This window comes from Saccopteryx bilineata, chromosome 5, assembly GCF_036850765.1.
Source record: "Saccopteryx bilineata isolate mSacBil1 chromosome 5, mSacBil1_pri_phased_curated, whole genome shotgun sequence".
Taxonomy (NCBI): Eukaryota; Metazoa; Chordata; class Mammalia; order Chiroptera; family Emballonuridae; genus Saccopteryx; species Saccopteryx bilineata.
Genome location: NC_089494.1, coordinates 209,325,130 through 209,351,110, shown reverse-complemented (window position 1 = coordinate 209,351,110; position 25,981 = coordinate 209,325,130). Strand labels below are relative to the sequence as shown.

Genomic DNA, 25,981 nt, shown 5'->3' with positions numbered 1-25,981 from the left:
TGTATACCATGTCCCAGAACAGGTCAGTGGTAAGGTTGGATGCCAGACAGATGAGGTAGCAACAGAGGGCAGACCAGCCACAACTGCATTGGGCCATACTAGTGGATAGCTGGGCCACAAGGTGGGAGTCTGCTTTAAACCCAGGGCCCCTGAACTTGAGAGACTGGGCTATTGCCACTGCCATGAAGCTCTCCTGGAGAGTGAGGGCTAGGCCCAGACACAGTCTATATGGTCCCCAGTAGTTGTAGTGGTGGTACTTGAAGGCTGCCCAAGGAAAGGAGGCCTGAGTCATACCTGTAGGAACTGGAAACAAGGCTACAAATAAGCCTTGGTTTCTGTTCCTGGGCCCAGGGCTGTACAGGGTCGCCAAGACATTGACTATCTCCTGGTTCAGTTACTAAGGTGTTGTGTGTACGCCTGGCCTGGTGGGACAAGTTACCTGCTGATAGAATACAGCCCATGGATATATGCCCAAAAGTGGGGTTCCCATATCATATGGTACTATATTTTTAATTTTTTGTATAACCTCCATACTGTTGTTCATATTGGTTATACCAATTTCCAGTACCTTCAACAGTGTACAAATGTTCCCTTTTCTTTTCCTTGCCAACACTTATCTCTTATTTTTTTGATAAAAGGCATTTGAACAGTTGTGAAGTGATATCTCATTGTGGTTTTAATTTGCATTTTCTCAGTGATTAGTGATGTTGAGCATCTTTTTATGTATCTGTTGGCCATTTGGATACCTTCTTTGGAAAAATCTAATTGGTTTCTTGGCCCATTTCTTAATTGTATTATTTGCTGTTTTGTTATTGACTTGTGTGAGATCTTTATATTTTGGATACTAACCCCTTATTCATATATGGTCTGCAAATATTTTCTCCCAGTCTATTGGTTGCCTATTAATTTTGTTGTTTATTTAACTGTGCAGGAACTCTTTAGTTTGATGTCCCACTTGTTCATTTTTGCTTTAGTTGCCTATGCTTTTGGTGTAATGTTTAAGAAATCATTGCCAAGACCTTTGTCAGGGTGCTTTCCCCCTATGTTTTCTTCTAGGAGTTTTATTCTGATATCATGTCTTATGCTTATTTATTTGTTTATTTATTTTAATTAAGAGAGGCAGAGAGGCAGACAGACAGGCTCCTGCAGGCGCCCCAACCTGGGATCCACCTGGAAAGGCTCCTACCAGGTGATGCTATGCCCATCTGGAGCTGCTGCTCTGTTGCTCAGCACCCAAGCTATTTTAGGGTCTGAGGCAAGGCCATGGAGCCATCCTCAGCACCTGGGCCAACTTCCTCAAACCATTTGAGCCATGGCTGCAGGGGGAGAGGGTGGGGAATGAAAGAGAGAGAAAAAAGAGAGAGAGAGAAGGGGGAGGGTGGAAAAGCAGATGGTAGCTTCTGTGTTCCCTGACTGGGACTCAAACCCAGGACTTCCAAACACCAGGCCAACACTCTCCCACTGAGCCAGCTGGCCAGGGTCCCAGGTCTTATGTTTAAACATTTAATCTATTTTGAGTTAATTTTGGGAAGTTGTGTGAAATATGGTCCAATTTTATTTTTCTATATGTGGTTATCCAGTATTCCTAGCATTGTTTAAAACACTATTTTTTCCCATTGAATATTCTTGGCTCTCCTGTCAAATATTAATTAACCCTTTTTTTAAAAAAATTGATTTTAGAGAAACAGAGTGGGAGGGAGGGGGGGATGGAGGAAGGGAGGAAGAGAGAGAAAGAGAGAGAGAGAGAGAGAGAGAGAGAGAGAAGCATCTATTTGTTGTTCCACGTAGTTGTGCATTCATTCATTAGTTGATTCTTGAATGTGCCCTGACTGGAGATCGAACCCTCAACCTTAGTGTTTCAGGATGACTCTCTAACTGACTTAGCTAACTGCCCAGAGTATACAGGGTTTTATTTCTGGGAGCTATATTCTGTTTCATTGATCTATGTGTCTGTCTTTATGTCAGTACTATCCTGTTTTATTACTGTAGCTTTATAGTATAGTATAAGATTAGGAAGTGTGATATCTCCAGCTTTGATCTTTGTTATCAGGATTGCTATGGCTACTTGGGGTATTTTGTGGTTCCATTCAAATTTTAGGATTTTTGTTTTCTATTTCTGTGGAAAATGAGACTAGAATTTTTTATAGGAATTGCATTGAATCTATAAATGGCTTTGGGCATTATGAACATTTTAACAATATTAATTCTGCCAATCCATGAACATGAAATATCTTTTTATTTGTGTCTTCTTTAATTTCTTTCATTGAAGTCATATAGTTTTCACTGTAGAAATCTTTCATTTCCTTTGTTTAATTTATTTTTAAGTACTTTATTATTTTTGATGCTGTTATAAATGGGATAATATTTTATTTCTTTTCATTTATTTCATTAATGATTGTAAACACAAATGACTTCTGTATGTTGTTTTATGACTAGCTTACCCATTTCTTGATATATATCCAAAAAAAATGAAAATAAGATACCAAAAAGGTATATGTACTCCCTTGTTTATTGCAGCATTATTCACAATAGCCAAGATATGGAAACAACCTACGTGTTCCTCAGTGGATGAATGAATAAAGAAGATATGAGATAGATTAGATAGATAGATGATAGATAGATAGATAGATAGATAGATAGATAGATAGATAGATAGATAGATGATAGATAGATAGATAGATAGATAGATAGATAGATAGAGGTAGATACAATGCAATATCACTCAGCCATGAGAAAGAAGGAAAGTCTGCCATTTGTAACCACATGGATGAGCCCTGAGGCATTATGCTAAGTGTGAGAAGGCAAAGAAAGACTAATACTGTATGATCTTTCTTATATGTGAATCTAAAAAAAACTGAGCTCATAGAAACAGAGTAGAATGGTAGTTACTAGGTGCTGGAAGTGGGTGGGGAGATGTTAAATGGTATAAGCCTGAAACTAGAAGATAAGTTCTGGAGATCTAATACACAGCATAGTGATTCTAGACAATCCTGAATTATAAACTTCAAAGAAAGACCAGATCTCAGTTTTCATCACAAAATAAATGACAGTTATGTGACATGATATAGGTATTAACTAAAGCTATATTTATATATGGAAATAAATAAATGTATCAGATTAACAGGTTATATACCTTAAACTTTCATGATGTTATATGTCATTTATATCTCAATTAAAAAAACACAGTGTACAGGATTTTAATCCCAGGATAGGACACAGTGAGGGCAGGAATGGGGACAGGGAGGGACTCTCTCTCCTGGTTCTCTGCTTCTCAATGCCCTGTTTGTCTTTTGAGTCCTCCTCTGGGGTTCTGTGTGCTTCTACTGCAGGACACTCTCTTGAGGGTAGTGCCCTCCTGGAGCTGGGTCACCTCACCCTTTAGGCCACAAGATAGAAGGATGCAGGACCAGCACCAGCTCAACTGAACGACTAGGGAGATCAGTTTTCATGATGGAGTCTATGCTTGAACCTGGGGAGAGATGTGTAGATGAGGAGGGGGTACTCCTAGAAAGGGAGGGGAAGAAGGCTGTTAGCCCAGCTTCCCTGGTAAATGAAGGGGAAAGAGAAGGCCCAGACCCTGAGCTAGTCCATCTGTCTACTCCCTGGCCTACAATTTACTCTTTTCTTAAGTTGCACCAGGAATGAGACACCCCAAGCTTTGGATGGGACACACAGTTAAGCACATCTCTGTTAGCAGTTTCTTCCTGGGCCATAATTCTGTTAGCATTTTCTTCCTGGACCTTAATTCCTGGGATAGTAGAGACCTAGGGGTTTTTTTACCTCTCACAGCACCTCTCTGAAAATAGAGTGAGGAGGACAGTGGGAAGAGGAGGGGTTGCCATGGGCCCTCTCAGGAATCCCTGGAGGCCAGAGTGGGCTTGGGGCTGGCAGCTGGAAGGGGTGGGGTGATGCTATATGTTATGAGCACTCGGGACACAGTAGTGACCTAAATAGGCAAATTCCTTACCCAAATGTGTAGTACTCCTGCCCGCTGGAAACTACCAGTGTTGTGTGGAAGAAACTACTCAAGACACAAACTGATGTCAAGAGGAAGAGGAGGAGGCCTGTCAAGGGAGGCGAAGAAGACCTCCTGAATCTCCTTCTCCCTTAGCTTTTATTGATCAGAAGCAGAACAGAGGTAACAGGATTACAGGGGAGGGAGGCCAGATAATAAGGGGAAGGAATAACTAATGGCCATTTTGCGGACATGGAGAAAAGGCTAATTTGGGTACATACATTCTTTTTCTTTTGCTAATTAACAAGCACAAAGGAAGGGGCAATCTAGAACCTCTAGACTAATTTTCTAAAGCCCGTTCACATGCATTCCTTTGTGTCTGCACAAAAATCACTCACTCACATAGCTTCTTAATGTTTGTATCCAAGAGACATTCACTCAGGGCTTTTAACTAAAGTTCCCTAATCCAAGGCATAGAGGGTTCAAGGTTAGATGGGTGCTTCCCTGTACACATGCAACTTACCTTCTAGTTGGAGGAAACAAATAATAAACAAATATATACGCATTCATATACTATATTAGGCAGTGTTTAGTGTTACAAAAATAAACCAAGGTAAGGGGGGTGGTTAGAGAATTTTGGAGTGAGGTTGTTTAAGAAGGGTGGTCAGGGAAGACTCACTGCTGACCTGAACAAAATGAGAGAGAGGGCCCTGTGGCTCTGTGGGAGGGAACACACAAGGCACCTGGAGCAACAAGTGTGAAGACCATGAAGGCCAGCAGGCTTGGTGGAATTAAAGAGGTAGCAGCAAGGGAGCCATGTAGGGCCTGGGACCAGGAAAAGGGATTTGGATTTTATTCTCAGAGCAATGGAAAGCCATTGGAGGATTGGGGGGAAAGAGATAACAGGATCATCCTGGATACTGAGGGCAAGTAGACCTTAGAGAAATAAGGGTATAATAGCGTACTTGTTAGGAGGCTATTGTAATTATCCACCTAAGGAATTATCCAAGGTGGGCATGGAGCAGGTTGGTAATGGGTGAAGGTGTTAAGAAGGTGGTGAGATGGTAGATATAAATTAGAAGGAGAGTTAGAATGATTAGGTAAATGATTAGATATAAAGGAAAGAGAGGAAAGAATTATGACTCTATGAATTTTTGAATAATTGCCTGACCAGGCGGTGGCACAGTGGATAGGGCATCGGACTGGGATGTGGAGGACCCAGGTTCAAGACCCCAAGGTCGCCAGTTTGAGCATGGGCTCATCTGGCTTAAGCAAAAAGCTCACCAGCTTAGACCCAAGGTTGCTGGCTCGAGCAAGGGGTTACTTGGTCTGCTGAAGACCCACGGTCAAGGCACATATGAGAAAGCAATCAATGAACAACTAAGGTGTCGCAACGAAAAACTGATGATTGATGCTTCTCATCTGTCTTTGTTCCTGTCTGTCTGTCCCTATCTATCCCTCTCTCTGACTCTCTCTCTGTCTCTGTAAAAAACAAAACAAAACAAAAAAACTGGAGTGAAAGTGCCAGTTCTGGAATCCTTTTGAGATGAGTCTGAAAAGACCAGTGAATTTCACCTAAGTTTGCATGTGTTAGGTAAAGGGGGCAGAGGGAAGGGGGCTCTCTTCAGATGGAGGAACAGCAGATCAAGGGCAAGGAGGAAAAATTACAAGAAGCCTTTCCTACTCAGTAGTAGGCCCAACATTGTTTGTTAAACAAGGGAAGCATGATATTGTAAACAATTGTGACCCAAATAGCTGGAAGAATACCTTGCATTCTTCCAAAGAATCTGCTGGACAGGAAGTCTCTCCTACAGCAAAGGGGACCCTCTAATTTGGGACTCCATTTGGTCAGAATTATTCCTCAAATGCATAGAAATCTAGTACTATTTTTCTGAAAATGAACCAGAAATGGAACTAAAATGCCTGAAGTGCTTTTAAAGCAGTTTTTATCTATATTTTCTTTTTGTTTACAGTTGCTTTCAGATGTCCTGCATATGCATAGTACTCTACGTTTGAAACCTAAGAGTTACCTTTTACTCCATGATATTTTTATATAATGTCCAACCTTTCATGAAAGACTATAAAGTCAGGCTGACTGGAGTTTGAATCTTAGCTCTGTTGCTTAAAACAATTAGGCAAATCACTTCACCTCTCTGGGACTTGATTTTATCATCCAAAAACTGAGATAATAATACCCATCTTATAAAGTTGTTATGAAGATTACACGAAGTAATCACCTCATATGAGCTGATGTACATGACTTGCTGAGCATAATGCCTGGCAGAAAACTATTCACCTTTCCTCTTCATTCTCACTATAGTACTAATCTATGGTAAGAAAGAGTATATAACCTCATTTTTCAATTACTGCCCTGCTTCTCATTAACTTCCGGGCCTCCATTCTCTTCTTCACCCAATAGTCATATGAATACTATTGTTTCTCTTCATATCGTATAAATCTTTCGCCTTTTACCAATAGTCATATGAATCAACTTTAAAATACTCATACCTATGCCCGTCTTCTCCCAACTCCTCTAGCAGATCTCCTCTGACTTATTTATTTTACTCTTAATCCTATATAACCTTGAACTTTTACTTAGTTCTTCCCTACTAAATTGTATGCCTCTTAAGGTAAACTTCTTGTTGTATATTTATTTTGTATCTCCACCCCACACCTGGTCTCAGCAATCTTTATCATACCATTGATCATTTGTATGATCATCCTCTGTACTTATAAATCTCTAGTATTACTCTCACAGAAATAATTCTTTAAAGTTGCCTTAATGGAAAATAAACTCCTACTCAAGGTAACATCAAATAAATTATTAATCTACAACAACCCTGATCCAATAATGCTACACCCATTGATTTACTCAGCACACATTTCTCATGCAATGCACTTTCAAGGGACTGGGGAGATAGCCATACACGAGATGGACAAAGCCAATGCTCTCACAGAACTGATATTCTCTAGGTTATATGTCAAAACAGGCTTATTTGGAAGTGGTTTTGACAACTGTTTACTCCCAATTGTCTGGTTGTACAAGATGGAAAAGTAAGAGCATATTACCAATTTCTAAGAAAATAGGACTATTTTTGAACTATATCACTTTTATAGAACTATTAATCTATCGTAAACAGCCAAACTAAATCACTCCCTACCAACTCAGTTTTCAGTGTCAATAATTTAATTTGATGATATGTGTCTTAGCTTGGGCTGGTATAATAAATTACGCCTCAGCAGATTAAACAATAAACATTTATCCTTATAGTTCTGGATGTTGGAAGTCCAAGGTCAGGGTGTCACCATAGGTTGTGGTAAGGGCCCACTTCTTGGGTTACAGACAGTGCAGGTAGCTAACCTCTCATTGTACCCTCACATGGCACAAAAAGTGAGGAAGCTCTCTAGGGATTTTGTTTAAAAAATAAAAACAAAACATTACTTCCATTCATCAGGGCTCCACCTTCATGACTTAATCAACTCCCAAAGGCCCACCCCTAATATAATGTAATGTAATGTGGTAATGTAATGTAATATATAATACAATACAATATAACACTGGGGAATAATTTTTTTCTCATTTTCTGTTGCATGAGGTTTTAGAACTGTTTCTATATATTTCTGCATTGCCAATACCAAATCTGAAATCTGTTTTTTTGGTGCATGCTCTAGTTTTTATGAAATTTTAATTTTTTTTTATTACAGTTAATGGCATGCATTGGTTTTTTAATTGGAGTTAAAGGGCAATCCAACGATTCTTGAATTGAACATAACCACAAGGCAATTAATGTTTTACAAACATCACTTTCACATAATTGTAGTTGTTTTTAAATGTAAAAAATTATTATCTGATAAAAACACCCTCTTATTTTGTTTTAAGATGGAATCATGGCTTCTTCGAGTAGGCTTAAATGTAAGAATAGTCCTGACACTTTCTGTTATATATGTGGCTGTTAAACACATCAACGCCAAAGGCACAATATTTCAATATTTGTGACGTGCATATATTGCCTATTTTCAAGTTCCCCTTGGCGATCAAGACCAGAATTGGGTTCCTCATATTGTGTGTCATAATTGTGAGTAAATGCTTCATGATTGGACAAAAGGAAAGTGCAAAGGAATGCCTTTTGGTATTCCCATGGTTTGGCACGAACCTGAGGACCACAGCAGTGACTGATATTTCTGTCTGATCCATACAAAGGGCATCAGCAAGAAAAAACAGCATGTGATCACATATGTTAATATTCCTTCAGTAATACGACCTATCCCACACTCTGAGACACTCCCGGTGCCAGTTTTCAATGGTTTTATTTCTTCTAAGGAGAAGAAAGTGAACATGGTGATCAAGTGTATTTTGATAAGATGCATGAAGAAATGGTTGTAGAATCTGAAGGGTCTTCTTCTGATGCCAAGCAGTCATTAACCTCTCAGCAGTTTAGCCAACCCAAATTGAATGACTTAGTAAGAATGACATAAAAATTGTCCTCAACTTTCTAAAGTATGAAGAGCATAACTGGATCATTTGTGTGGATCTTAAAATGGTAAATTTCCTGCTAGGAAAACAGCGCGGTTTCACGAAGGATCCTTGCTTTCTGTGTTTGTGGGACAGCCAAGCTCGGGAGAAACACTGGACACAGAAGGAATGGCCGAAACATGAAGCTCTGGAAGTAGGGATGCAAAATATTGTGAATGAACCTATATAACTGTAGGTTCAAGACAGGATCATTTTCTCCCCACTTCACATCAAACTTGGCTTAATGAAGCAGTTTGTTCAGGCTTTGAATAGAGAAAGTAAATGCTTTCAACATATTATTTCTGCTTTTCCTGCCTTGTCTTTCGAGAAGATAAAAGCAGGTGTATTTGATGGACCTCAAATTTGAACCCTCATACGTGATGAAGAAGTTGCCAGGAAGATGAGTAAAAAGGAGAAAGCATCATGGCAGTCTTTTGTGGCAGTTACAAAGAACTTCCTTGGCAACAAAAAAGCAGAAAACTATGAACTTCTGCTTCAAAGGATGCTGTTAGCTTTCCGCAACATTGGATGTAACATGAGTGTTAAGATTCACTTTCTGAACAGTCACCTTGATAAGTTTCCCAAAAATTTTGATGAGCAGATGACTGCTGGAGCAGTAAACGAGATTGTGCTCAACAAGTACACAAATGCAAGAGCTACAAATGCAAATTTTTGCCTGAATTGAATTTAAATAAGTTTTGCTCAAATTTTATAATTAAAATAATTTTTAATATGTTCTATTTTGAAATTGTAGACAAATTCTGATGCAGTCATATCTTTTAGTATATTTACTGCATTATATAAATTATTATATTTTCATGAAGATGATGCCCAAGAAGACATTCTACTTCATTAGGTTAAACTATTGAAAATTTTTCAATAAGATGAAAACCTAAAATCTTGAATTGCAAAAAAAACCCTGTAGCTTACAGAGAAAAACTAATGTCAGATTTGAGATCAGCACACTCAAATTAGGTAAGAACAAGTGTTTTTGTGGATGCAACATAAATTTTATTCCCCAGTGTAATATAACAAATTAATCATTGGAAGTTAAGATTGCAACTTATAATTCTGGAGGGACACAAACATTGAGTCCATAACAATATGGTAGATCAGTGTGACTCAAAATATCAACTATTTATGGTAAAGAATTATAAGGTAGCCCAAAAGTACAGTTTTAGTATAAGGGAAGACCTAACACTTTAACCAAGACTCAGCCATTTGGAAAGCGATTGAAGTTTACAAAAGCCTCTGTTAGAGACACTGTTATCATGCTGTGGTCATGGTACCCATACCGGTCATTTTATAAAACAGGTAGAACCACTGATAGTCACTACGAGATTCCTGTCATCAGTGCACACCATCTGCATTGTTGCTTACAACATGGACAAGGTACTCATTTTGAAGTCTAGGTCTTTGATGTCCGATCAACTTTAGAGACTCGCATTTTAGTGTTTGCCATTGAATGATCTACCATCACAGTGAAGAGTTAAAACTGAATCATAGAAAGGATATCCACGGGAACAAGAGAAGTGTCTGATGCCTCTGCAAGTCCTGTTTTCTTACACTTAATGATGAGATTTTTTTGCAGTTGTTTCTTAGGGCCTGATATTAAACTATAAATATCTATGGGAGGGAAATTTTATGTTGTAATATCTGGGGTTATAGCAGACTATTGAGCTCAAGGCCTTCCCAAGGGATTTTGAGCATACTCCAAACAGCCTATGTAGTTGACAGATTTTCCACTCTATGATAGGACTGTTCAGTGGCTGATGGAAAGGGATTGGGGAGAATGACAGGACTAAATGATTATCTTCTTTTTTAAGGAAGTCATGAAAGGAAGATATTTTTAGTCATTTTGATAGATTCCTAGAAATATCATAGCAGTGATCACTAGTCCTGACTACCAAAATGGAACTGGCAGTGATAATTGACAGCATCCATGATCAGAAAGGAGGTTCCAGTGGTGGGTCCTAGAGTGCGTGGAAGGCAATTTCAAACTGTTGTGAAGTGGTCAATTTGCTATTTAGCTCCACTGAATGCCTTCTGAGTGGCATGAGCAGTATTTTTACATATTCACATCTAGGAAGCAGGTAGCTAGATATACATAGATTTAATTTAATATAAAGAGAAAAATAACTCAAACAAACAAACAAGAAAGTCTTAGCCACCCTACACATAGATAGATAGCATAGAAAATAGGGGAAGAAAGTTTTTGTAAGTACAGCTCACCAACCTAATGAAGCCAATACAATTTGTATGGAAATGTAGATCAGAAAGTCATACTTTTATACTCTATTAGAGCATTAATCCTGTCTGTCCCATTACTGCCCCACAGGGGTCCATAATAATGAATGTCTTAATATATATATATGTAGAAATCTTATAGAAACCCCAAGAATCAGGCAACCAGCTAAATGCAAGAGAAAACATTATAAATTGCCTTTAGGGCACCTGATTCCTTGTGACTGCAAGAGTTCAGTGGTGAGCCTTTCACTTGTTAAGGAGTCTTTCCTCCCTCTGGCTTATCATGCTTTTAAGTGTCATTTTTTATATCAACCATATGAGAAAGTGGCGTGTTTTTCATATTACCTCCTGAGTCATTATTTCTTTACTCCTATGCTAGACGGGTTTTTCTGGTTGTTATTTATGTACTTCATTCTCCTGAAGCTTGTCTCCCCTTCATTACAGTGGATATGTTTGAGAGGTCATGCCTAAATGGCCTTCATTTAGAAGCATGGGAAAATTCTCCAGGCATTTAATTTAAACAATTATACATGTATACTTGGAGTCTGAAATTTACATGAGAAGAACAATAAATTTCTCTTCTGCTGCCTTGCCACAGGTAAGGCATCACCCCTTTCCTTTTTGGGGAAGGGAGTTGGTTTTAAAAGTGAGTTGTGGCATTGTTGGGAATCTAACATAGGCCACAGAGTACACACAAAGTGACAGAGAACTGGACAAAATACAAAGAAATCTGAACAAATCCTACAGAGACTTGAGACATCAGTTCGACTTAATCTGCCCAAAAATAGATTTATAAAGCACAAATATATTCTTTAACTTTACCAGGATATACAAGTTGCAAACCATATTAGCAAAATTAACTCTGTTTAGGTACATGTGGAATTCCCATTATTTGGGACCTCTGGGGTCATATATAATGTACTGAAGCAGAAGTGTACTATCTGCCTGAGATCAGTGGGTTTTCCTAACAAAGTTATATTTGGTGAGAGTTTGTATTATTAAGCCCAGGTCCTGGGAATTGAGAATGTAAAGTCTCCAGAGGAAATAATGACACAGAACACACCAGCCAGATACACCCTGTCATGAAGCATGAGTTGTCAGTGCCAAAGGATTCATGATAACCTACTTCTTTTATTCTTACTTTTCAGCTTAAACTTTTGAACATATAGTGCATTGTACAGATGATGTGTTATGGAGTTGTACACCTGAAACCTGTAGACTTTATTAACCAAAGCCACCCCAATCAATTAAATAAAAAATATTTTTAATTGTTAAAGGACATTTTAATGTTTCTTATTGTTGCTATTGAAAAATGCTAGTCATCAATAATGAAATGATGGCAAGCCAAATATGTCTTAATTTTTCCCTTTAGAAATCTGAAGTTAATAACATGAAAAAAGAAAGTAGCTGTCCATATAGTGGAGAAAAGGGAACACAACAGAATGGATATATATTACAGTCTGAAAAGGATATCTTAGATAATAACTTAATAACATATAAGAGCCCAAAACTTTATAAAAATACAACATGAGTTTCTCTTTAGTTTTTTTTCTGAAAATTATTTAGTAGTACTAATTTTTCTCTTCAGTTTCTCATCTTGTAAAACTTGCTATTACTACATATATAAATAACCAAGTTCATTCACAAAAGACTTTCTTTAAAGCTTATTTACCTCTAACACAGTAACTAGAGCTGCCATCACCCAAGCTAAGTTTCCTGACCCCGCACCTCGGGGTCATGCAGCCCACTGCCACTTCCAAGCTTCATCTCTTTCTACTCTTGGTTTTCACCATATCTTTGGTCATCATGAACTTTTTTCAGCTTTTCCATTGCATAGGATTCATTGTTGGATCCAAACCTTCTTCGCTTTCACTATTCATTCTGCACTGGATTCTCTCCCATCTTACCCCCTCAGGCCTCCATGAGATCTGGAAGCTGTTCTGTCACTTTACAACTATTTCTCTGAGCCCCATATCTGATTTCTGTTCCTCTTTGAGGTGCTCACTCAAGGACCAGACCTTACTATAATCTCAGCACATTTCACTTTATGTTACCTTTCTGTCCCTCTTTCCCTCTGCCCAGATGATAAACAAAAGAAATGTGCAAACACAGAACAGGCAGTTTAGTTTCCCCATTTGATCTTTTCCTGCTTCCTGCCTCAGAATATATATATATATATATATATATATATATATATATATATATATAACCCCCAAATTTTAGAAATACTTTAATTATTGCTCTTAGGTTAATATCCAAAATGATCGACATGATCTGATAGGCTCCACATGAGCTGGACTTCTGTCATCTCCTGCAACTCTTCCCCTTCACTCCCATGTGTCAACCCCACTGGCCTTCTTGCGATATTTCCGAGAGTTCATGCTACTCTCCACCCACCAGAAGCTGCCTTCCAGCTTCATCACCAGCACTTTTCTGCCTACCAAGAACACAGCCTGCTCCTCACCTCTCCGTTTCACCTGGGAAACTTGGATTCACTCCTCAGGTTTCTGAACTTGACATAGATACACCCCACATACACGTATGTGTACAAGGCTCAGGCTCAGTTAGGTCTTCCTAACATTTATAGTGCAGTAAACATTTTGTTAGTAGCACAGTTCATAACTTTAATTCAGCTGTCATCTAGGTAACTTTATTTGTAATATGCATCTTCCAACTAGACTATAAGTTTCAAAGAACAGTGACCATGGAGGAACATTTGCTGTGAAGGAATCTGCACTGGTTTGTAGGATGTGCAGGAACTGCAAATAATTGAGTGAGAAAAATATGCAAAGATTTTTCTCAAAAAATAATGCAAAACAAGGACATAGGTCCAGTTTATAAAAGACCTTAATTATTATGACAAAGAAATTATATTTAATCCTAAAGATGGTGAAGATTCATCAAACATATGTAAATGACAGTGATCTGATCTGTGTTTTAAAAACTAAATCTGGCAGCATGGTAAATGGTTGATATGATAGAGACAGGAAACCAAGAGACTATTATAATAAATTACAAAGAAATGACTACACTTATCTTTAATCCCCATATGCACATCCCCTTGGCAGTGTGACTTTCTTAGTCTTTCTATCCCAAGCCTTTAAATCTGAGTTTGACCATGTGACATCTATAGAATTTGCTTCACAGGGTCTTAAGTTTACAAATTAATTGTAATGATAATTGTTGCCTTTCCTAAAAGCATTCTTATTTTTAGGGACCTGCTCTAAACATTACCGTGTCACTTCTATCTAAGTCTCATTTCTTAGAGCAAGTTCCCTACAAAAGGATCTGATGACTGTTTTATTTGCCTCCATTGTCAGAGTTTCAGTAACTCTAAAATAATGTTGACTTTATCAAATTGAATCTAACCCTGGTTTTTGTAATACCTGTTAATGAGTCTCTCATGAAAGTACTGATATCAATCGAGATCTAATACCTGATTCTGTACGTAGAGACTTTGAGTATTTTCCTTAAAGCACACATATACTTCCTCACACCTAGAAAGACAGTAAGTCTCTAAGGGAAATTACTGCCTTCAAATGCTTCTGTATTTCTTTGCAGCGGAGCATACAGAACACCTTTTCCACACACATTATAGGATTAATCTTTAAAAGCATCATCTTCTGCAAACAGATGCAAACCCTCACCTTCCCTTGGGAAAAGACCAGCCAAGGAAAGGCTATTCCGGAGATGTAATGCTCGTTAACTTCCTCTCCTGCAGACGTAATTGGGAAAGGTGCTTTTCAGAGTATCAAACATGTGTTGAATTTTACTCTTTTCTCACATGACTAATTTTAGTCATAGCTATCTCTGATACTTCACAAAGACATTGCTTAGGACAGCTATGAAATAGTTATACACAGTCATTACACTGGAGAATTTCTTTTAAGCATTGGCAGCTGTACCCACTGGCATTGGCCAGTGATAATGCCCTGCCTTTCTTGAGAATCCCCTACTTCCATATGTTGGTCCTTTTGTAAATAGACAAAGACTACATTAATACTAGCTTACATTAATACTACCCAGTAGCCGATGAGTTCATGCAGCAGTGGGAAAAGCGAGGTTTATAGCTGTGAGTACATAAAATACAGAGTTTATTCTTATGTTATTATTTATTAATTGTTTTACATATGAACAACTGTAAACCTACTTTTTCCCACTCCTATATTTCTTTCTCTCATGAAAATTCAATCAAAAGGAATGGAGACTATATATGTATCTACATATAGATAGATAGCTATATATATTTTTCTATCAAATCTGTCACTGTTTGCCTTTTAAGGCTGTGTATAAACTTTGTTTCATATCTGTCTACTTTATTTCAAAGATAAAATATATCTGAAACAAGATTTGAATAACCAGGTGTGTTAAAAGTGATATAAACTTCTGCCTAGTTAGCAATTAATCTACAGGGCCCTGCTGATTCTACTATATTCTTATCAATGTCCAGGGAAGCCCTAACCGCTAGGTCAGGTGAAGACTTGTTACCTATCACAGAGTCTAATTCTTTGAAGTGATAGGTAGGACAGGGTAAATGTGTTCATTTCCATTAGTAATGGTAGAAATATGCAGAAACCAAGCTATAAATTTTGGGCAAGTATTTCATGCAAGAGCTCGTTTCTATTCCCTTTTTTTCTCCATCCCAAAGCTCACTTTTTGGGCACAAGAATACAATAATAACCATATTGTGAAAAACAGGATTTGGTAAAGAAGGGTCATGATACCTAAGCACACCAGAGGTTTATCTGATCTGACAGCTGGAAGAAAAACACCTCAGACTGTTAAACCAGCTGTGTCATTTGAAGTGCTGGGTATAATCCGAAGATGATAAACTATGAGCACTCAGAGTAAAAATGTAAGAAAATTACTAGATTAGAACTTTTTCCTCTTTGTTTCTTTTTTAGAATGTCCTCTTAGCCTTTTGAGAAAGCGGTTAATTTTTGGTATATGAGCCTTTCTTGGGCCTTTTCTACTTTTCAGGTTATGGTAGTACAGTTCCATAGGAATGGGGTGGAATTATTCAATCATAGAAGGTTTGAAGTCTGGCTTTGCATAATGTCTCTATATATAGCAGAGTGGTAAGTCAGTGACTGCAGTGAACTACACTTTCCTCATCTATTAAAAGGAAATAATAATTAAGTTTTAAAATAATGTATATAAACTTCTTGACAAGTAGTAACAGCTTAATTGATAGTAACTATGGTTGTTACTATTTTTTTCAATAGATACATAATTCCAAGCCACTTTACTTTTCAAAGTTGAAAATTAAATTATAAAAAAATTATTATATGCCCCCAATACATTCCCTGATATAATCAATTTTGTCCATCTTCTGATTGTAAAATAAATCATTTTGTTTTCTATTAAAGGCTTAGTGTGTATTTGATTGTTAATTTACCATATTATCCAGTAGCCTTTTATTTTTATCTATTAATATTTCACAGTCAGTGTTTTATAGATATGTGATTTTAAATACTGTCAGTGTGAATAATAGTAGTATATATAGTACATTTCTTCTAGAGACTTGTTAAAATTTTTAAGGCATTGCTTCTCCGATCCTATGGAAAAAATCCTGGAAGGTATTGTTCATATCATTGAGTCAGTTTATTGAAAACTGAAAATTGTAGTTTATTATCCTCAAAAAAATGAGTAGCTTGAGTTTTCCAGGAACTTAGCTTGAACTAAATTGATTTGACATTGCTTGTGTCCAGTCAAAAGCACTGACACATTCCTGCAAATTGATTTAAGATTTTAAATTCCAAGGGATATTTAGTTCACTTTATCAGAAGGTAATAAATAACTAACATCTATGTGAAGATCAAAGATGAAAATGACAACCACCCCCAGCACAAAAACTTGGTTCTACTTCCTAAGTCCTAGTGTCTACTACAGGGAGTGACAGCACAGTGTGCCTTCCAGGACAGACGTAGCTATAAAGTGCCTGGAAATGTAGACAGTGGAGCTTTTAATTCCATGTTGGACGGGTGAGTTTTTGAGAAAAATTATAGACAGGTAGCATTTCATTGGCCTTTCAAGATTAATAAGGAGTTTCTTATTTGGATATGGTAGAAGACTATTTCGGTGGAAGGAATAGCTAGAGCGAAGGAAGAAAGTACTGATAATTCACGGCTATTTCAAAATGGTTATGGACCTAGTCTAGAGTTTTTATAGCATAGAGCACATTGGATGGGTGTTCGGCAAGGGCCTCCTTCATGTAGAGTGTCTTTTTGGAAAACTAAAATATTACACTCCAAATCACAGTAGTCTTATCTCTTCTTTGCTACATACCACAAGAAGATTCATGATACAGACTAGCTGGATTTCTTGTGTGTGTGATATAATGTCTTTGAACTTATCTGAACTCTTCTTCAAGTAAAAGAATATCATTCCTTTGCTTTTCCTATGATTTAAAAAATTATTGCAATGTGCTACTATTTTTAAATAAAGTAAGTGTAAATTTTATAAGCCATATTTCAAGAAGGCAATATCAATTGTACAAAAATAATATTTAAGATCTAGAAAATATCTGCTGATTCTGATTCATTTTATTCAAACTTGTAAAAGACTATATATCTAAATAATGTGATTAATAATATTAGATTATGCATTAAAGAAGTGTTCTCTATGCTAACTTTGTAAGAGTTATCTCGGAACACTTGATTGTTCTTACTCACACAGTGAAGCACCAGATCAATAGGTCAATGCATGGAGCCATTCACCTATAATATTGTGGGTGTGAAACATTCTTAAATAAAACTTGCTGAAAATTCTCTGCTATTTTCTTTCAATATATTCACCAGATAAAACATCTTCATACCTTAGAATAAGACTATGTGTATATGATCAGTAATTCAAGTATGTTTAATGACTTTTATTAGGCTTGCACTGGGATGTATTATCCACACATATATGAAGCTATTATTATAATAGGAATATTCTAACTAATTTACAAATAGTATATGCTAAACTGTCTATATCCTGTCTCTCCTCTGGAACCAATATCAAGTATTTCAGAAATTGTTAACTGGAATTACAGGTAGTTTAGTCTCTCATGGAGCATAGATTTTCATCTTATAAAACAAACTGAGCTGCGTGGAGGTTCAACCTACAGTTTTGGTCTTTTTGTGTGTTCTTTCTATCCACATTAGATATCATACACAGAAGTATTTAAGTGTGTGTGTCTGTGTTATAGCCTACTTAGTAGACTTACAGTAGTATACAGGTATTGATCAACTTACGACTTGTGCAATTTACGACCATTCGACTTTACAACCACAGTCGCTAGCCATGACTGCTCCGCATCTGGCAGTGCAAGCGTTGCCCAGCTGGGCGTACGACAGTGCTGCCATAAAATGTTTTGTACATGTTTATATATTTTGATATGTTTTGCAATTGGGAAAATGTTTCCTATGGTATTTTTTACACCTGTATTTTGTATTTTTGTATGCACCTGTATTTTGTAATTTTGTATGTTTTGCAAATATTATACCAGTTGTACTGGTAATGCAGTGTTTTACTTAAACCCGACGAATGTAAAAATAAGAAACAAAATGATGTAGAGATGATACAAATGGCATAAAATAAACAAAGAAAATTATGATATATAACAATAATGAAAGAAAATTATGATAAAATATGACTTAAAGATTTTTATAACATCATTTCACAGTACTGTACATATAGCCTACTCAACTTATGCCCAAATCGTGTTAGGACTGGTCTATCAGAACCAATCGTGGTCGTAAGTCAAGCACTTATAGCCTAACTACTATTCTAAAAAAATTTGTTTGCATTATATGTGTAAAGCAGAAAAATCTGCTATATTGTATTAAGGTGATTAAACAAGGAGTCCAGAAGGCTGATGCCATGGCAGCCTATGGAAGCAAACAAAAACCTAAATTTGTAAATGCATCACAGTTATGAAATCAAAACCTAAAGTGCACCATTCACGAATGGCCAGCAAGGCTTTAAGCTACATCTATCAATAATTTCTTGACTTTGCTTCCCCCTTTTCTCTATCAAAGGCTCTGCCTGATCACTGTGCAAGTTATATACATATCTAATTATTATTTTGTACACTTGAAAATAATATAATGTTGTGTGTCTACTATAACTTAAAAAATGTAAAAGAAGTATTTTTAAACAAACAAAAAGTCTCCCTGTGTTCCTATTGGTGTCATTCTCTAACCACTTCTGGTTTGGTGCTACCCAATTGCAATCGATAAATTCTCAGATTAACTTAAAGTTTTAAAATAATATCTCAGTTCATCTTTAATAGTTCAGCATGTTTAAAAATATAAAATTCTCAGAAAAATTTAAAAGTAAAGAATACTTTCTGTTTTCTCCATTAGCTGTTAAGAAGAAGGCTGGCTTTATCACTCCAGTTCCAGGCGGTGTGGGACCCATGACAGTGGCCATGCTTCTGAAGAACACACTCCAAGCTGCTAAAAAAGTCATTTACTAGGTTACATGAAAGAATAAAGCAAACCGAAATCATGCTATTTATTTATTTGACAATGGGGAAAAAACCTTTATATTTTACTACAAAGCTATTTATTTCTACGTTGTACCTATTTTTTCATGGAGAGAATCATTGTGGATCAGAGGATTCACACAACTTTATGCATTTCCTGCTACCAGATTTTGAGTTTTAAGAAAAAAAAATAAAACAATCCCAATAAAAACTTTGGTAACAATTGTTTATTTTGTGAATAATATTTGTTCATAATGTTAAAACAATAAAGGGCTCATACTAAATAATATATTTTTGACACAAATGCCACATGCTGTATGCTTTCAACAAATGTTTTATCAGCCAAATGGGTACCCCTGTAAAATGTAACTTAGGTTTCGCCATGAGCATGTTCAATTTTTATATATTTTTTGTTCTATAGCATATGCTGAAAATGAACTAACTAGCTAAAAGAAAGATAAACTGTAAAAAATAAAATCTTGATCTCATATATCTTCCAAATGCATCCTATGAGCCATTCTAATAAGAAATGATGTTCTATTTAAGGAAAGAAAATACACAAGGAAGACAGAAGTGCAGTGCTGCTTGGCAAGGCGACGACTGCTTGAAATTGTAAATGATTACTTGCCATAGTAAAGATGCAGTAAGAATGTATTAGGTTTATATGTAATTTTTTTGATTCTCTTAAAAATATGTGGACAATGCCTTCTTTGAGGAATAATGGAAAACCCAAAAGCAAACAAATACATAAAACAAAACTAAGGTGTTTTTCACCCCACAAATATCAGAAAACTACGATACTCTGAGTGAGGCATTTATTGAAGAACAACCGTTACGTTTTCCCCCCACAAATTCAGAAATCTAATGGGAAAACACACAATGTGCCAACGCGCAACATTAGGATATCACTAAAAATCTATTGTTTTCTTGCCCATCGTTCATCCCTCTTCTCTTATTACATTTGGTTCTCAGAATAGATGCCATGTTTCTAACACAACTGAAATTAGGAAACACACATGCCTAGCTGTCGCAGGGTAATTTGAGACTGCTCTAGTCACACGATTGTGTTGTTTTCATACCCCATACCCCATGCATGTCTTCAACAGTATGTGTGTGCTTTATAATTTCTGTGAAAATAAGCTAGATGTTTATAATAGTATTTTGACTGTATAATAAAAGCAATTGAAATAAGAATACCTGTCTTCTTCTTTCCTTAAGATCTCTTTAAGTTTCTTTGTTCAAATATTTGTTATCTATTTTGCACAGTGCTGGGAAATGTATGAGTTTTCAAACAACACAAGGTTTTAAAGTTCATTCCACAATCAGTCTAGACCTTCTTTGTCTGATAACCTTGACAGAAGTTTAAATTCAAAGCTCCCAAGCAAACATTTTCAAAAAGGCTTCTTTGATTATTAAGGGCTGCAAATTACCCACAATGCATGTACATGGAAAAGGTGAAGTCAGTCTGCTTCCCCAAAAAATACAGGAGAGGATACTCTTCAAAGGTTTTTGCCCCTTTGGTTAGGCTAAAATTCAAGAGGGGACCTTTCCAGAAACTAATTAAAACACTATAAAAGAAAAATTATTCTGACATTTGATAAAAATGGATTTCACTTAAGTGAAAATGAAGAAAGACTTCACTCAAGAGTATTGTAATAGAGGAGATTGAAAACTCCCAATACAGCACAGATAGATGGGGATTTAGATTTACAGCCAACCAGCAGAGTGAGGGATCAGTGGATGGAAAATTACTAAGAGGACCTTGATTAGATATCAAAGGTAGGGGGATTCTTGCTAACTAGCTTGCCACAATTCTTGCTAAAAGGTAGACCAGTAACTTATGATATCAAGGGTTAGGGATGGGAAACTTGGTCAGTATTGGGAGAGTCCATAAATTGACTTAGTTGATTCTTTTCTAAAACTGGCTGAGCAGACCAAGTTGAGACCTAGTCAAGAAGAGCATTCAGAGGAGCCTGACTAAAGCTCAGTTGAGGCAGAAGCCTTTGTCAACACATAAAGGAGAAAAAGTTGGTTTGTTGGTATCATGACTTTATTTGTGAATATTTAGAATCCATAAAAGATAAATATATGATTACCTTATGCAGGAGCTTTGGAAAAATAAATTTCCTTTGCCTACAAGTATTTGTAAAAAGGGCCCTACAGAATTAATGGGAACTGAACAATAATACAAAGATATGGAGGCAAGAATGAGCTTAGCATATATACATATTTGAAAGCAAGGGTTGGCCCTGGCAGCTTAGCTCAGTCAGTTAAGAGAGTCATCCAGAAACAGCAAGGTTGCTGAGTTCGATCCCCGGTCAGGGCACACACGGGAAGTGGCCAATGAGTGCACAACTGAGTGGAACAACAGATGAATGTTTCCCTTCCCCCTCCCCTTTCTCTCCTCTCATCTCTTTGTCTCTCTGAAAGTAAAAAAGAAATTAAGCCCTGGCCAGATAGCTTGATTGGTTAGAGCATCATCCCGAAGTGTGGAGGTTGCTGGTTTGATTCCTGGGTCAGGACACATATAGCCATACAGCAGCAGCTCAATGTTCCTGTCTCTCTCTCCCAACTTCTCTCTCAAAAATTAAAAAAAAAGAAAGAAAAAAAGGGTTACAGTCATATACTGTGAGTTGAAGAGTATTAGACTACCACTGGATAAGTATGCAGAAATAGATTAGGAAAAGCTTAAATCAATGATAATTTAGACCATATTGAATAAGTTTTGAGACTTGTAATTAGAGCCTGGAAGATGTTTTTATTGGTTAATATGAGAAAGTTGTGTCCTGGCCAGATGGTTCTGTTGCTTGGAGCATTGTCCTGCATGGAGATTGCAGATTTGGTCCCCAGTCAGGGAACATACAGGAACAGATCAGTGTTTCTGTCTCTCCTTACCTTTCTTTAAAATCAATAGAATAAACATTAAACAAACAAACAAACAAAAAACATGAGGAAGCTGTAAAATGGGAGATGATTTGGGAGAAGAGCTAATATCAGTTTTAGACATGTTGAGTTTGAAGTGATGACATAATATATAAATAAAAGTACTGATGTAATACCAATCTTGGAAGAGAATAAGAATTTGTGGCTAGTGATGAAAATTTAGGACTTGTCCACATGTATTAATCACTAAACTCCTGGTTTTATTAACCATCATACACACTGTGTCTTTCCACACTTGTTCAATAGTGACAGGTATCCTTAATTGAGAATCTATCACCTGTTAAATGCTTTACATTCCTATTGTTATTGACAATCTCCATTTGATAGATGAAGACATTTACTTGTGCTGTTATTAAAGTCTCAGCCAAGATCAGATGAATAATGAAGATGACATTGGAATCTGAAGCAAGTCTATTGGGACGGTGAGAGCCAGAACCCCCTTTCTTTTCACTATACCATTCTGCCTGCCCTCTCCCCCCAACCAAGAATCCTTTCTCTTATCACTGTATGTCTAAATTCCACCTGTTATTTAAGATTCACTTCAAATAAAATTTATCCAGGGAAACTTCTGTGAGAGTTCAAATTCCACCCCTGAACTCTCAAATTTCTGTAGTTATGTTTGTATTTTTCTTATCTCCTTTAGTTCTTTGAGGTCAGAGTCCACACATAATTTGTCTATTTGTCCTGCAAACATTGTAAGACCCAGTCCAGTGCCATATTTTATAAATGATTAAGTGAAGGACAGCTGAATCCACAAGAATCACAGAATAAGTTTAAAGGGGTATAAGCAAAGGAGTAGTGGCCATTTCCTGCCAATGTCCAGCAACAAATTTTGGTTGAGTTAGTATAAAAGCAAGAAAAAAAAAGAAGGGAAAAGAAATAAGTAAAGAGCATGACCTGTGGTGGCACAGTGGATCAAGCATCAATCTGGAATGCTGAGGTTGCTGGTTCACAACCCCAGGCTTGCCTGATCAAGGCATATACGAGAAGTAACTAATATGAGTTGATGCTTCCCATTCCTCCCACCTCCTTTTCTCTCTCTCCTCTATCTAAAATCCATAAATAAAATACAAAAACAAGAGAAATAAGTAGAGAAAAGAGGAGAGAAAAAGAAAAGAAGGAGAGAAGGAAAGGGGAGTGAAGACACTTGCAAAGGAGCAAAATGAATACATTAAAAAGATATAAAATATTGCCATTCATGACAACATAGATGCTCTTGAGAACATTATACTAAGTGAAATAAGTAAATCAGAAAAAGCTAAGAACTATAGGTGGGATATAAAACTGAGACTAGTAGAAATAGATAAAAGTGAAGTGGTTACCAGGGGAAGCAGGTGAAGGAGAGAGGAGAGAAGGGGACAATATACAGTGATACAAAATTATTTGACTTTGGGTGATGGGCAGACAACACAATCAACAGTTCAAATGCTATAGAATGTTTACCAGAAACCTAAGCATTCTTATGGATCAATGTCACTCCATTAAATTTAATTTCTAAATAATAATAATAAAAGACATAAAATGGGATAGGAGGAAAAATTGATGTTGGAATGTCACTGCTGTTAGCCTTCTTCTTTCTCTTTTCTTCCTCCAACCTGCTCTAATGGAAATTAAAATATCCATGAAGTCACCTTATAACACACATCTCCCCCATTCTTCAGGACTATGGAAAGGATTTTCTGATGAGAGGACTGAAGCCATGAAGGTAAGAATCTCTCTTGTAACAAAGGTAAGTGGGACCCAGTATCCCTTCTAGAAGGAAAGAAACGTGGGATGACTGAGAGCTCTTATGCTGAAGTGGTAGACAAGTTTCTATATCATGTGGTCCAATCTACCAGAACAGGGAAGCAGCCAGAGAGACAACGACCCATTTCTCCAAGCCAAAATGTGTGTGAAAGCCACAGTTTCTTTAATATGTAGATTCTAATGAGAAAGGTAATTTATTTAAAGCTTGATTTTCGGAGATAATTGAGACTATTCCTCTGAGAGCAGTATACCAACACCTACCAGAGTTCACAGCCTGGCAAATGGAAAGTGCCTGTGTCCAGAACCAAGACCGGGATTCCAGTCCTGACTCTGCATGTTTCCTTCCGCAAGTCCCTTACTTCTTCTGAGCCTTTATTCCTTATTTGTCGCATGAGAGTAAAAATAGGCCTGTTATTCATGTCTTACTTCACTTAAGAAAGATTCACTGAGTATATACCATATGATAGGGGCTGAAATTGCTGGAGCCAAGATTACTGAAGAAAGAATTAGGATACGTGTGAAAACCTTTTGTAAAATGCCAAGCACAGTGGACGCACCAGTTAATACTGATTACAAAGGCACTTGCTGTACTTCCACACCCCAGGCTTAGAGATAAAGATATTTGACATAGTCCTAGCTTCTAGCTTCTTCCTCTAAAAACTGCAATGAGTTGTAATGGCTTATTTCAGTTTCTGTAAATGAGTCCTTAAATTCTCACAATCATGCAGATGATTATTTGGCTTGTAACTTAAATATTATTTGCCTGGAAGAAATATTATCCAAAATATATTGTAATAAATAGTTTTAAAAACCCCACAGAAGTAGAAGACAGAAAAAGCAAAATGTAAGCACATTTAAAGTAAGCCAAGTACTATGTATTCTTTTAACTTTAAAATGACACCTGTGGCAAGTGATTGCCCAAGTTATAATGAGTTCAACAAGCTCATTCTTGTGTGATTTCTAAAGCCAAATTCATATCTAAAGTGTAATAGGGATTCTTTCTGGTAAATTGAATTTGCTAGGTGGACATGATGTGAATGATAGCCTCTTTTGATTTAAACAGCTTTTTAAGGTCTAGAAAATATGAGCAATTGAAATTCCAGAGAGAAAGGCAAACATCTTTGCAAAACATATTTATAAATTATTTAAAATAATTTGGGGCAAGTGAAAATTTATGGGAAGCTCCTTATAGTCACAATATGTGATAGCACTAATTATATATTTTGGACTTTAAATTGATAGTTTATTCATTGAATATGCCAAACCTAAATATTTTTATTTTATTTTAATGAAAATTGTTGTTGTTGTTATTATTATTTTCCCTGGTTTTCTCTAGCCTACTCAGTGGGATGCAAATTTAAGCATTGTAGTCTCCAGAATTTCCATTTACTCAGAAAAACATTAAATGGCAGAATAACATCTCAATAAAAATATTATACAATTAAAAATATTTTTACAGAACTTGTAATAAAACTAGATAGCAAAAACTAAAATGGAATATTAAAACTTTGTTTTTACACAATTGAAATTGTTCTCCGACAAGATAACCTGGACTTGTTATCTTTGAATATATGTATCCTGATTTATTGATGTCACCCCATTAAAAAAATAAAATTAAAAAATTAAAAAAAAAAAAGAAATTGTTCTCCCCTGCCACAAAATTAGAAGATATTTTGATTTTCGATGAAACCCAGTCTGTACGGAAAGGCAGTGTAACCAACTGCAGATTCAGGAATATTTCTTTTATTAGCAGGTTATGCTGTTTCCTAGTTTGCAAATATCAAAACTCCCTTTGTTAGAATCCAATAGAGGTTAGGAACTTTGGAGCTGGTACATCAATGGGGCCCTTTCTGACTTCAGATTCCTTTCTGTTGTTTTACAAACTTTTACTTCCCGGATTATGCCCACAGGTAACAGGAAATCAGTGTTTCAAAGAAGGAAAACTTGATCACATTGCAAGATAACACAGGTATCCCGAACTAGTGTGTGAGCGCCCCGAGGCTTGATGCCGCTGCCAGAAGTACATATTTGTTTGATTGGTAACTGGCAGATGACGCTTCATCAAATATAAATGCAGGAACGACTCTGAGCTCCATACAAACCT

At 36.6% G+C, this 25,981-nt stretch overlaps 1 protein-coding gene across 2 annotated transcripts in view; it reads left to right on the top strand.

The window, feature by feature from the left end:
* The window catches only part of MTHFD2L (methylenetetrahydrofolate dehydrogenase (NADP+ dependent) 2 like), a 114,773-nt gene extending 94,425 nt beyond the window's left edge, over positions 1-20,348 (top strand). For both annotated transcript variants that reach the window (XM_066281203.1, XM_066281202.1), the window contains one exon: positions 19,067-20,348. In XM_066281203.1, the coding sequence (XP_066137300.1) occupies positions 19,067-19,179 (113 nt within the window). In that variant the 3' untranslated portion in view covers positions 19,180-20,348. The remainder of the gene's footprint in view (positions 1-19,066) is intronic.
* Positions 20,349-25,981: the final 5,633 nt, after the last annotated feature.